The 14,315-nt window shown below is 43.8% G+C and overlaps 1 protein-coding gene across 1 annotated transcript in view; it reads left to right on the top strand.

Moving 5' to 3' along the window:
* si:ch211-196i2.1 (collagen alpha-1(I) chain) overlaps positions 1-14,315 on the top strand; it is a 72,236-nt gene that overhangs the window by 21,096 nt on the left and 36,825 nt on the right. Inside the window, exons 2-6 of the mRNA XM_035184531.2 lie at positions 2,275-2,422; positions 2,520-2,678; positions 4,307-4,499; positions 7,338-7,472; positions 7,797-7,877. Of these exons, the coding sequence (XP_035040422.2) occupies positions 2,275-2,422; positions 2,520-2,678; positions 4,307-4,499; positions 7,338-7,472; positions 7,797-7,877 (716 nt within the window). The remainder of the gene's footprint in view (positions 1-2,274; positions 2,423-2,519; positions 2,679-4,306; positions 4,500-7,337; positions 7,473-7,796; positions 7,878-14,315) is intronic.

The raw sequence follows: 14,315 nt of genomic DNA on the forward strand, positions 1-14,315 counted from the left end.
CAATAGAGTCATTAAGGGTGAAAGTTCCTCAACCTTTGCACTATTGATGAAGCCAAATATATACAGTATATATAATGTGATCATGTATATTTCTGCATTTGAAAGGCAGATTTGTTGCAGCAGAGGACAAAATATTCTGACTGTTAGTCTGTCGCATGAATAAAACTTGAAAGAAATATACATCCTACTCTTCCCATATTGCAACTGAACCAATTGATATAATCTCACATCTTTCAAACTCTAAACCTAAACTTTGAATCTCCGGCCTCAAGCCAAATCCAAAGTTACCCTGAGGACAAACTTTGGAAATCTCCCTCGAGAGCCACAGGCGACATTTAACAACTTTTACCTGCTAAGTATTTCTCGTTGTTATGAGTTAACAAACTGTCTCAGGCAGACAATGCAGATACAGAAGCATGGACACATGTCTTACCTGTTTGTCGGCTCTGTCTATTTACTGTACTTGGACAACAGCATATCCAATGTGCAGTATTGTTGTATCTTGTTTTTGTTTATGATTATGAATATTTTATTAATATCTCATGCCATTTAATCCTGTTATTCCTGAACTGACCTGGTTTGTGTTAGTTGACCTCATTCTGCATGTCTCTGCTAATTGAGCGGTTAAAGTCCCAAATTGGATTATACATATTTGTCTTGGGCCTTGACATGGAGTAAAAAACATGTCTGCTCCTCCTCAGCCCCCTTTTTCAAATCTGAAAATTGATGTGTTGTTTACCGATTAGTCAACTATTTGACCTCATGTCCCTCGTGGCTGTTACCTGGAGGTTAAAAGTGCAGTTCAGACCATCACTCAAATCCCTTTCCTTCACTCTGAGTGGTTCTCGACCATATATCTTTGAGGATTCCTGGAAGGCTGGCATGTTGGAATTTTTAGTGCGACACCAGTTACGCCATTCCTGTGGGGCAGCAGAGGGTGACCAGCGATCGTACACGGCCGAGGGGCTGAAAGACGTGGAAGTATTCATAAAAGATCTTCAAGGGAGAGTCGAGTATTGGTTTGAATCTGCTCGAGCGATCCTGTATCTTCCGAGCTAGGGGTTAAATCCCAAAGAGCCACATCAGGTTGCTGCTCTTGTAATCTTTACGTACCTCGCTAGGATTGCAGGACACTTTATGTTCTTTAGTTAAAAGGATGTTTGCGAGTGCACCCTCTCATTTAGCCCGGGCAGCGTCTGCACCACCTCTCACACAACCAGATCGCCATTTAAACTGGGAGTGATCTCAACCCGTTCCCATGTTAGAGAGTGTGATTAGCGTACAACAATACCAGTCTTTGAGAGGTGACTCACTCTCTCCAAATATGATGTAGACATGTGTTCATAGTCCTCAGGAGGAGCTGTTTAAGTACAGGGGGTAATCAACAACCCCCGCCGTGGGCGCCACAGGACCAATGGAACTTTACCTGCTCACATGCAGGATAATAGGCGACAAGCTGACGTCACATGATGGGAAATAAATCAGTGGGTGAGGAGTAAAAAAACAATCACCTGCACTGTAGGACACCAAAAAACATAAAAACATGAAAGAAACAAAAATCGGGTGGAATTCGTTGCAGCCCTCTGCAGCTTCTCAACGACAAGTACCCTGTATGTGGTTTTCCGCTGCTTAGTGATGCCATAAGTGAGTGGTCTGTTCGCAGGCTTTTCCTAAGTGCCAACAGATGAATGAATCTGGTTTGGCTGCTGCAGATGTCTGCCGCCTGGGTCCCCTCATCTAAAAACAGAGCAGAACGTTTGCTAAACGGCCAAAAGTATGTGGACTCTGCAAACACGAGACGCTTAAGTGATTGTTGAACATCTCATTCCCAAAAAACCGGGGGCATTGATCTGCAGCTGTGAGCGCCTCCACTCGTTGTTTAGGGGGATTTTGCAGCGAGATTTTTCCGACACAGGAGCATTAGTGAGCCGCTGATGTGAGATGATCGGGTCTCATTCCCGGTCGATGTTCTTAATCATCCCAAACATGTTGGAGGGGGTTGGGCAGACCCGTAATGAATGGAAAAGATGTCACTCTGGACCTGGATGTGTGCATTTTCATACCGAAACAAACAAAACGAGATATTTCCCTTCGGTAAATTATATCATAGCCCTTAAGGGGAGAGGACCAGTCGGCCTGAGGTGCTATTATGCCAAAAACAAAACAATTAGGGCTTCAACACTTGTTCCCCATAGAAAACTATACTATAAATTGGAGGAGGGAGTTTGGTACATTAAAGTTTATCGATGTACGTTGTTTCCTGTCGCTCTACAGACGAGGTGAACATTCTGCAGGAGCTTTCGCTTCACGTGTCGAACAGCAGCAACGCCTCAATGGCTGTGGAGGACAGCAGGTGTCCGGTGCTGCAGGTGGGACAGTACTCCACCTTGGCCCTTCCTCTACGACAGCTCTTCCCTGACAGGTACAGTCGCCTCTCCGCCTCTTTGATACTCGCTAATGTTGTGTTTAAAGGTCAAATATGTTGTTTTTAAATGGCTAATAGTTGTGTTTGTGCGTAGGTTTGCAGATGAGTTCAGTTTACTGGTGCAGATGCGGAGTCCTCAGACGGAAGAACGCAGCGTCTTCACCATGCTCAGCCCCGACAGCCACGTGATGCTGCAACTACGGATCAGCGCCTCCGCCGTCATCTTCACAGGATCTCAGCAACGGCACTACGAGTGAGCCCACTTCTTTATCTTACGTTTTTTATTTTTACTCTACAGCCCCAAATTAATACAAATTGAGTGAATGCTGTGTGCATAGCGTGCATTTGAGAACCTTTCATTCATGTCAACTTTTATGCGTTACCCATTATCCCCCAAAAAAATCCAGATGTCAGAATGTGATTACAACATCCATCTCAGGTAATTGAGGATGACTCATGCCCGTTCCTGCTTCTTGGCCGAGGTTTGTGTAAATGTGTCTGCGAAGATGAAGGCAGGTTCTGTGGAAGTGTATTTGTTTGCAACATGTGTGTATTTGTCTGACTGTGGATTGCGTTTGGCTGTCTCTTCGGGGGGAATGATTTATTAAGCGTCTCTCTTGGCAGCTTTTTTCCCTCCTCGAGAGCCACAGAGCTCGAAGTAATACATCACCGTGAGACAGCCGACACGGAACTGAGCCAAAAGATAGACACACACACACAGATACCGTAGCGTGTAGCGCGTGTTTACTGGCACATCGATTTTTATTTTAAAGCTTGTTATTATTATTTCAAAGGTTTCTATGACATTTACTGCCACTAGACGTTGGACTGGAAACGCTTCATCCACCGCATCTCCAGAGACATTTTCTACACAATCTATTGGCGTTGTAAAGCCGAGTGAAAGTGGTATTACACAAAACAAGACGCACAACTGAACTAGAAGGGCACTTGGAGAGCGTTTACATCCGTGAAGACTAACGCCCTATTGCACCATGTTAAAAACAGATCCGCCCATTTATTATATGTTGATTGGCACCTTTCCGTAAAGGTCCAAATTCCAGCTTTACTTCTAGAAGACTGTAATGGTCTTATTCGACATTAGAACTTCTCAGATTAATATATAAGGGAAAGTTATTTTACCAAGTCTTGGAAACGTTCTCACATTTGCACCAAATCTGAGCCACGACCAACGTCACCTCAGGTCGACGTCACTTGAGTCGGTGTTGGTCGGATCTGAAGACAACAAGTTTTAAAATAAAAGGAAAGTTCAAGATGAAAATACCTGAAATTCGTAAAAAAACATCCCTCATCTCTGCTTGAGGCTAGCGGCTTAAGGCTACATTAGCTGCTACTAGCGCAACACACAGGAATTTACAACAAAATGTTAGCAGTCAAGTTGCATTGTAGGTAATGTCGTTGGTAGGTTGTGACGAAATAGACAAGCTTGTGTTTGTCAGCAGTTTTGTTCTCGAGGTTGTTTTTAACATTTTTGCCTTTTTATTATTGATTAAACATTGTTCCCGTTCCACTGCTGTCGTCCATGTGTCGTAACATCTTCCTCCAGATTGATCGATCAACAGTGTTTATTCCTAAAAACCTCAACACATTAACAGATGTGAAGTTCCATCTGTTTTCTGATGTTTCTTCTTCCTCGGGCCAAACGCTTTCTGACCCAGAGCCTGAATCTCCCTGTTTAGTAGAGAGAGGTTTCAACGGGTGAAGAGGGAATCAAACACATCTGCATTTTAATTATCTTTTAACTGTCACAGCGCCCGAGCGTGGTTTCCGATTTATCTCCGGGATTAATTCGTTCCACGTTCATCTCAAGACAAACACAACCAGAGACGCGGTTACATAATGAGGCTTGTGTGTCTCCGTCAGGTTCCCAGTCGGCGGTCTGTCTGACGGGAAGTGGCACCATGTGGGCGTCAGTGTGTCGGCAAAGCGGTTGGCGGTGTACGTGGACTGTTCCCTGCTGGAGAGCGTGGACTGGGTGCACCACGGCCTGGGGATCAGCACCGACGGGCTGCTCATGGTCGGGGGCACCATCGAGGGATTTGAGACCCCGTTTGAAGTAAGTGGTTTTTATATACAACTTGTTTTGTTTGTCTAAGCCAGAGATCAGAGGCATAACACAACATCTCAAGAACTCATTGTTAGAAGTTCTTTAAATGTGGTAAAGATGTTCAGTTGAATAAAAGGATGAACTTCTGCCTTGTGAACGCAATATCTCAGAAACGACTCTTGGGAATCCTTTCAAATTTGGTACAAACTTTCACTTGGACCCACAGATGAACTGATTAGAATGTGGTGGTCGAAGGTCAAAGGTCAAGGTCACTGTCACCCATCAAAACACTGAGTCCAGCTGACACTTGGACTCATGGATTAAGTGATGTTAGTGATGTTAGTTTGTTGTTTTCCTGAACAAAATCACACGAAAAACCCGCAATCATCAACCATCAATCACCTTTTTCTTTTCCTTTCATTCTAACATTTACAAGATGCCCAGAAAGCGAATTCATTAAGTTTTATTTGGCAAACCTCAGGTCAAACCCTCGGCTGAAGAAACAGTGAACTTCAGGTTGTCTGAACGGCCCACGTTTGATTTAAAATGATCTACTATATTGCATGTGTAATAAAACATGTTTTATGACTGAATGCTTTTACATCAGCCAGATGATATTTAAAATAACGGTGTCAGAATAAAAAAAACACGTGTTCAAGTTCAGTTCAATTGAATTTTCTTCCGAAAAGGACACACATGTCTGTTCGTGCTCGCACACACTCACACACACACACACACACACACTGACAGGAGAGAACACACAAGTAGATATTCCCTTTCTGTGGCCTGATCCCACCCTGTTCACCCTTTCATCACTGACACAAAGACGCGTAGCCTGTAATGCTTAGATACCATGTGTTTGTTTTTATAAAGTATGCGTAGAAATCCCTGTAAGCTGCTCTAACCGCAACTTCAATCACCTCCAGTGCACCGGCGGCACATCAAATTACAGGGGGAACACTGATGAGTGTTTGGACAGAGGATGAGTTAAGTATCTCCACCCCCCCCCCTCGGTGTCCTCGTTTCAACATGAGGTCATTTCACTTCACTTTTGTTGTTTACCTGCGTGTCTTTGCGCTGCGGGAGGAAAACATGCAAACTCCATGTTAAGCAGAAGTAAATGTTTCCACTCTTTGATTACACTCTTAGATTTATGCATGTATTTTTCAAGTAAGGCACTTTTTTACTTTTCATTTATTTCAGTGTGGTGAAGACTCACGAAACTTAACTGAGGTTCTGTCTTAGAGAACGTCCAGGCGTCATGATTCTGTTTGTGTTAATGCAGTTTTTAAGTTTTCATCTCAAAGGAAGATAAAACATGAAAAAACTACCATTAAAACCTTATATTGACAACCCACAATGCACCTTGCTAAGCATTATGGGTATTCTGTCGTTTTATGAAACCACATTTAAATATAGATCTGCATTTTTGTTTGGATCTGCACCAAATTACAGACACTCATAAATATCAGTCGCCTAAACACATAAAACCTCCTGATTTCTTTTCATCAAGATGTAGAAAAACACTCTATCTCACAATGTTAAACAAAGTGACAGGTAACAGTGACCCGCAAACAGACAGGGGTGAAAACATAACCTCCTCGGCAGAAGTAACCATCACTCACATGGTCCGAGGATCAGAGCGGCCAGAGTGTGACTCTCTCCTCGTGGGGCTGAGGAGAAGAATTTTGGAAGGCGGCATCTGGATTTGTCCTTAGCACCAGACAGAATGGATTCTCCATCGACTCGTGTCCCCTGAGGACATGTTTTTACGGAGCTCCGAGGACGGAGGTCTTCCACAGTCAGAGGTGGTGACAGTCCTGCCTCTGGACGTCCTTCAGTGCACGTGACAGAAACTAAACTGTTTTGAAAGCCATTAGTGTCAAACTGTGTATTTTTAGAAATGTTCTCAGGATTACAAGCTGTTTCCCTTTCACCTTCTTCTTTAAGGTCTTTTATGTTTATTGCACAACTTTCTGATCCACACAAAGTTTCTTATCAGGTTTTGAACATGATGCTTCGTGTCTCACATTCTCACAAGAGACACACAACTGGCTCAGTGGTTTGTTTAACGTTTAAGCCTTTAAACGTGTATATTATCGACTTCAGAACTCGAGATCAAGCAGATGGAATAAAGTAACACGTGTTGATCTATTTTCAGGATATAGAGCATTATTGGATTTTTTATCTGGCGGAGGTGTCGAGGGTTTTGCGGTTCTGCAGAAACGAAGCGTCTGTGAAATATGATCTTTTCATCAAATGAGAGACGAGCTTTTGTTCCTGTTCCCACTTTCCACCTGTTGTGAGATTTGATGTGAGATCAGACAGCTCGTTAAAATTAGTTTTCTAATTTGTGTGATTTGCAACAGCACGTTTGAATAATTAGACATCGACATTCTAATATTAGAGACATAATTAATTTTCGATCTGTGTGTGTGGTGGTTTCACAAAGTAACGTGATGCTTATCTGTCTTTGAACAGAACACACACACACACACACACACACACACACACACACACTCGTGCAAACAGACACACACTCAGACAGACTCACATTGTTATAAACACCTGATTTCTTCTGCACGAAGGCAATTATACCATTACACCACAATTTCTCATTAATTTATAGATGGTAAATAAAGATGGACGACATGAAGTGAAGCCAAAGCGCCTCACTTCCCCCCCTGGTGGCTGGTTGCAGTATAAGTCATAAACCCTGCCTCCTCCACGTTAGCAGATGGGACATGGACCAAATTGAGGATTACACGTCAAATGCATTTTTCCTAAAGATGGTTTCTGTAATTTGAGGTTTTAATGTTTGCGTGTCTGACGTCTCCGTCTCTGCAGGGTCACCTCAGACAGCTGACCTTCCTGATGGACGACCCGGACGCCGCCCAGCAGCACTGCAGCCACCACCCGCCCCGCTGCATCGCCACGGCCCCCAAGCGTCCCCGCTCCCCGCACACCAACAACTTCCTGGAGGTGAGGAAAGACGAACACAAAAGAAAAACCAAGCACAAATTAAAATTTGGTATGTTTCCACCGACTTGTGTAAACTGCGAGGCTCCGACATGTCCCTGAGGTGTTTAAGGTGAAGCCAGGAGGCTTTTGAAGGGATAAACCCAGACGCTCCGACTCCTGCTGTGAAGACTTTGACAGCACAAAGTGTCGTATATGATAAAAGATCAACAGAGGATTGAAAAGCAAAAATGCACAGACTTGTGTGCTTTTGATCCTTTAACAACTCGTTCATTAGAGCTGAACTTTTGTCTCATTCAGAAATTGTCCCCCTCTGTGTCCTCGCAGAATCTCCTGCTGTCCTCGAACGACCTGGAGGATTTGCTGGGCGATCCCGACGATGAGTCATTTTTGAGCCTTGGCAGAACCGTGAGTGGAATATTTCGATTCATATTTATCGCTGAGACACTTCCCAGTGCTCTTTGTGGTCACGGCAAATGAAAACCCCTTTTTCATTTATGGCGTTAAGAGCAAACAAACAAATAGAAAACACAGTTGCCTGGTTTTACAGCTGTGACCAGGACGCTTTAGAGTCTGTGCAGCTGACCAGTCGTCATGGTGATCACATCCAGCTCTGGACAGGCAGGCGGCTACAGTCCTCTGGTCTGGTTTCACTGGTTTCGTTTTGTTCTTCTGCCTCCATCTGTAAAACAAACATGTCCTGTGTGTGTGTGTGTGTGTGTGTGTGTGTGTGTGTGTGTGTGTGTGTGTGTGTGTGTGTGTGTACCTGACCTGTCGGCTTTCGGGCCCATTAGTCCTGTTGCCGCCTGCACAAAGGTTCATCTGGGTGTTGAAGTCGAAAATCTGCTTCGATTAATCAGTTAATTTCTTTATATTTTCACAGCCTACATCTGCTTTACCTCTGGAAATATGTCGGTGTCTTTATTGTAAATATTAACGTCTTCTCAGGCCTATGCTCGAAAATGGCATGACTAAAATTAACAGTATACATCTCTGCAACCACAGGGTCTATATGAGTATTCTTGGTATTTGTATGAAGGTAACACTTGTACACATCAGTACAGATGTTACTGATTCAGGGTAAATGAAGATAGAACACAAAATAAGTGAAAGCTTTCATTTCCGCCAAACAAAAAATTTACAGTTTCAGAGTCAAAGTCCCCTATGAAATCATTAAAACGTCATCTGCCAAGATTTATTCCAATAAAGTGAAGCAGAGCAGATTAAAATATGGGAAAGAATCTGGGGAAAAAACAGTAACAACCAAAAACCAAAGGAAAACTTATTATTTAGGAGTTTTTGTAGCACAGCTGCTGTGAAATTTCATTTTTTATACACTTTCCCACATGAGATGTACTCTGCAAGAAAATCTGCTGTAATCTATTGTGATCATCTTTGTATTTTATAGTTTCTTAGTTTCTTTATGTGGGATAATTAGGCAAAAATTCAAAGATTTAAGAACAATTAAAGGTGTTTTTCTGTAATAATCAGAATTATCACTTGATTTATCCCAGTTGACTGACAGATTCAATATTTTCAGACTGAATAAAAACATAGTTCCTGAACTGGTTGGAAATGAAGGAGAAGAAAAGCTGGTATGAATTTAGATTTTAGTTTTTTAACATCTGACATAACCAGTGAGGCTCTGGTTCCTCTTACAGTAGTGCTCAGACTATAATCCTGATTTAAACACAGATAGCAGAACATGCCCGCCCCGCCAGACACAGTGCTTCTCCACCAGGATGCCTTTGTGATGAGGTGGACGACAGAGACGTCTCCTGCTGTTTTGTGTTGAGCAGAATATTTGCTTAGTAGTTAAATGAAATCATCCTCAGCTGCGACTCTTCCTCATCATCTGTCTTCGTTTGTCTGTGTCAGATTTTCTGTTGCCTGCTCGTTACTTGTGTCTAAATCTGTCTCGTCTCTGTTTTCAGTCTTTATGCTAAACTTAATTAACCAGCCGTTTGTCCCCTCGGACGTTTTCTGACACTTTATAGACTAAACATGGATGAATGAATTAGGGAGTGATTTTTGGACGCAGCCTGTTTCTCATTAAAGTCCCACAGACCACTTCATTAACAACATGCACCTCTGCTCCGCTGCTGTCGTCTTTGAAGCAGAACATTTCTAACTGCGGGGCCACACTGTTGGGGTTTCCCGACTTTGATGCATGTCCTGTCAGGGGCCACGGGTCCCCTGACAGGTGCTCTGTTTGGAGACGGGCACTCAGCCAGTTCGTGTACAGCTCCTCCGATATGCACTCAGATGTTAAACACTCCTGGAGGTCAGGGCCCTCGGCTCAACATGTAATTACAAAGCCAGAGCTCTGAACTTGAGAGCACGTTGATGGCTTTGAACCCTCATGATGGACTTGTCCCGTGTTTGTTGGAATTACTGTCGTTTATAAATGAATGAACTTATGTTAGAGATTTAACAACTTTTCCTCATGAGGTGAAGATTTGCTGCTTTAGACTTTTGGTTCATCGAAACACATGCTCACTAAAAGGTCCACAGATCTACAGAAACTCGGGGCGAGAGCCTGACAGAGTAAATCGTTTTTAAGTCATTTTAAAGCACTTAACTCTCTGTTAGATAATAAATTACACATTGGATCTTGTGACATTTTGTATTGGCGACTAAGTTTTGCCTTTAACCGAGCGCTGCTGATCTCTAGTTTAAACATGCATCAACCGTTATCTGCTTACACATCAGCTAAGCCTCATTTGTTTCAACATGTTTTGGTCCATGTTTTTCTCCGACTTGTTTTCTCTGACTTTCTGACCACGTTGCCCGAGGCAGCAGCTGGTCAGAGCTGAGGTCAGAGGTCAGGTCCAGGTCAGAGTCGTCCAGCTGGGTCACCTAGAGGGTCACACGTGCAGGTTACCCAACGTTCACCTCTTCCTCAGACTGTGGGATGAGCTGCTCGTACACAGATATCATTACGGATGTCATCAGGGAACTCTGGGTATCGTGTCATCGGCCCGTCAGCAGAGCTCGAACCGGTGGAAACTGTTTCTCTGGTGTGTGGATGAAGAGCTGATTTCATCCCTTTAACTGTCGGAGCGATTACACCCTGAGCCACAAACGTGTTCTCATGCCAGCAAACACCATCATTTCTTTATTTGATCTCGATACTGCTGATTCTGCTGTGGTCCCCCGGAGAGCGAGGCTGCTCAACAGGTAGACGTGCTGACAGACCTGCTCAAATTACAGACCCAGGATTCCTCTAAATATCTGCTGCAGCCTGGAAAGAGTGAGTAAGGCCCGGCGGCAGATAAGTGGTCCACGTGATGTCGTGATGTTAGAGAATATTCTGTCAACATGCAAAAAGGACGTTCTGCCAGGTCTGGCTCGAAGATGAAGGGTTAGGGGGCACGGTGCAGGCTTCAACAGAGAAACTGCTCATTCCGCGCTTTGCCAAACATCGGTATTACTGCGCTTTGCTTTCGGGAAGAAGCTACGAATCATGTTCATTTAATTACAGATCCTGCCCAAAGACTTAAAAAAATACATAAATAAAGATGGATTACTTTCTTCCACTGTACAAATATGAAGCCAAAATATCTTGGATATGGGCGCTGCCATCTTGCGCTGGTAACTTTTCTTTTAGTTTGGTCCATGTCCTAGTTGCTAATATGGAGGAGGTGGGGTTTATGAACTTTATTCCCATTTTACTCCCCATTGCATTGTATGAACAGCTAGCACGGGCATGCTAGCACAAAACTAGCTACTTGTGCCGAGAGCATAAAACTACGATTACTACAATTTCTCTTTCATAAACCATCAGGCGCTCTCACTGTTGCATTAAACATACACCTGTGATGCCTCGTGATCCAGCAGAGGGCGCTGACTATCACCTTGACCTATTGCGTTAGTAAAGTAAGCTAGTAATGTTTTGTTCTACGAAAATTAAGGACGCGAGCAAACAAAGTTGTCAAATACATTCAAACAGATTGTGTTCAAACTTGATTTTTGGAAAAAGCGACAGCCCTTGTCGAAAGAGCTCTGTGATTCGTGGACGTTATGTTTTTGACACATGGAAAAGTAAATAATTTTAGCAGTCGTGATGATATTTTAATAAACATTGACAGTTTTGGCCCTCAGGCAAGTTCCAATATCATAATGAGCCTCTTTTGTATCGGCATCCTTATATACGTATATGAAGTACATATGGCATGAAATATCTATTCAGAGAAATAAAGATTAGTCTGACATTATAGTAATTTTCTTTCAGCCTTTGTGTTGAAGCTCTGCGAAGCGAAACCGAGCTATTTTTGAAAGGTTGACACAATAAATGAAGAAACACTCAGTGGTCTGATCACGCTGGGAGCTGCTCAGCCAAAGTCTTGGCATTGCAGCAGGATGACACACTTCAACATGTCAGAGCAGCAGCAGAGAGGAGACAGTGGGATACGGAGCTCTTGTTCCTCAAGACAGAGTAATGAGGAAAAGATTAATATTAAAATGAGATAATCTCCTAAAATCCCCTGGTGACTTCTGGAGAGTTTCTTTTTCTGGGGGTTTTTTTTTCCGAGTTGCATAATGCATCAAAGGCCGAGTGAAGGGGAGACAACGGGTTGAAGGAACCATTTGCTAAATTAAAACATAAGGTCGAGGAAACATGTCTCCCCCCCCCACCCCAAAAAAAAGTAAAAGAAATGAATGAATGGCTTCTATAATCATCAGGAAGGTTCTGCTCACTGTCGAGCTTCGCTTTCATGTGCTCTATTAAAGATGAGCCAAAACTTCTCATCGCAGTGGATGAAGTTTATAACTGCTTCCAATATAAAATAAAGTAATTACAGACGAGCCGAGGAGGTTCCTTAAATCATGGAGTAAGAGGAAGCAGGTTGTTGAAGGAGGGGAAGCTTGGACAGAAGATTAATGATTCGGAAAAATGGATGAAGGTAACAAAGCAGTCAATTCTTAATCTGAGTCCCAGCCTGCTCTGATGATTGGTCTCTCCACAACATAATTCAGTTTGGGTTAGCTATGCTCTGGAAATAAATCAGATAGCTGATGGAAAGTGCCGGATCAGCAACATGCAGTCACTGTCCTCTGACCAGCTCCTCCAGGACCAACGTCCTTGCACTGCAGACACAATTTTTAAAGGGGAAACCTGGTATTTTTCAACCTGCATTCTATGTTTATAACTGTGCATGTGCAAATGAACAGTACTTGTCTTCCCTTTCAAGGTGGCAGTGGCTACAGTGTAATGTTATGGGGCAACTGCGACAGAAATGTCCACCACAAGCTTCACAACCGTCCAGCAGCGACTTGTCCCTCCGATTCTTATTGTCTTTCATTCGCTCCTCAGTTTGTAGGAGCTCTTTGTCCACATACTCCGACTCAAACAAGTCAGGACGGCCAGCAAGGTCCAATCCTTCATCAAGATTGTCCTCATCAGGAAAAGATGCAGCCATAATAGTTTCTCTTTGTAGAATCCAATCTCCAACTCAGTCATGTTTGCACCTCAGTCTTCGTGCAACAACCCAAATCTCACAAGACTCGGGAGTGAGACTTCACACCGAGCGAGACATGTGTAATGTTCCCTCTTTGCAAAGACCCAGAATAAGGATTTCAACTTTGAGTGGACATTTCATGGACTGTCACAGTTGCCCCAATACATTACAATGTGGGTGTGTCCCTGCCGCCGACACCCACATTTAAAAACAGGCGCCAAGTTGAAAAATACCAGAATTCCCCTTTAAAGTTGATTACATTTTCAGCGCCAGACAGCAGACACATATCTCTGGAAAACATTAGTTGTCGGGGAGAAGTTTATAATTTCACAAAGGGGAATATTGATTTTCCTCTGCACATCTGCCCAGCAGTTTTAAAGCCCCCCCCTGAGGTTCCGTTCACCCCGACTCAACCTTCCTCGCCCCTCGTTTATTTATATTGCTGTTTATGCTCGACCACCACTCCTTTGTTCCCAAAAGACGTGACATAACATTTCCTGCGGCAGGGAACTTGTGCACCGATCTTGACTTTCATGCAGGGGGTGCGGGGGGGGGGGTCTCCTCCTGTGTCAATCGCTGGTGTAAATCATGTCAGCCTCAGAGAATCTGTGGTGAACATTTCCCCTCAAATGCTCCTAACTGCGGTTGTTTCGCTGAGTTTGGGCATTGCGGTTTTCCTCTCCTGTAATTCCCCCAACAGAGATTTACTTTTTTCCTTCTGGTGTGCAGGCTCACTCCGGCTATAACCCATGTGTGTGTCTGTGTGTGTGTGTGTGTGTGTGTGTCTGTGTGTGTGTGTGTGTGTGTGTGTGTGTGTGTGTGTGTGTGTGTGTGAAAGCAGTGGGATTCCCTCACATCATCGCTGTCGCTGTTTCCCTTTGTTCCACTTCCCTCGGTTGGAAAGAGCAGGAATTCACTCCGGCGGATTTTGAGCCAGTTAACCCTCATTTAAGGATTTACTGTGTTCAGAACATCTAATGCATGCTCCGACTGTTTGTGGCTGATGTAGAATGTATTTGTTATTGTAAAGACTTTGGTTGTTTTGAGTCTTTAAATTGTCCCAGACGACTTTACATCTGTCTCTGTCAGTTTAAAGTGTCTCTGTTGGTGCACGGAGGCCTGCCCGAGGGCCAGTGGACCCCCGGCGACACCTCCTACCAGATTAGATGGATTGTTTGTTCAACGTATGGCTGGTGAAAGTGGAGCGGTGTGCACCCGGTAGGTGTGTGGGTGTGTCTGCAGGGAGCTGGATCTGCCTCCTGCCTTGTGCAGAGGTCCTGCCTGTGGGCACAATGTGAACAGAGCTGAAGTGCGGTCAGACCCACAGTGTCTCCTGCAGTCATGCTCTGCCATGTTGGACTGTACCTGCTCCTGGGATTCCTCC

This window comes from Hippoglossus stenolepis, chromosome 18, assembly GCF_022539355.2.
Source record: "Hippoglossus stenolepis isolate QCI-W04-F060 chromosome 18, HSTE1.2, whole genome shotgun sequence".
NCBI classification, from domain to species: Eukaryota; Metazoa; Chordata; class Actinopteri; order Pleuronectiformes; family Pleuronectidae; genus Hippoglossus; species Hippoglossus stenolepis.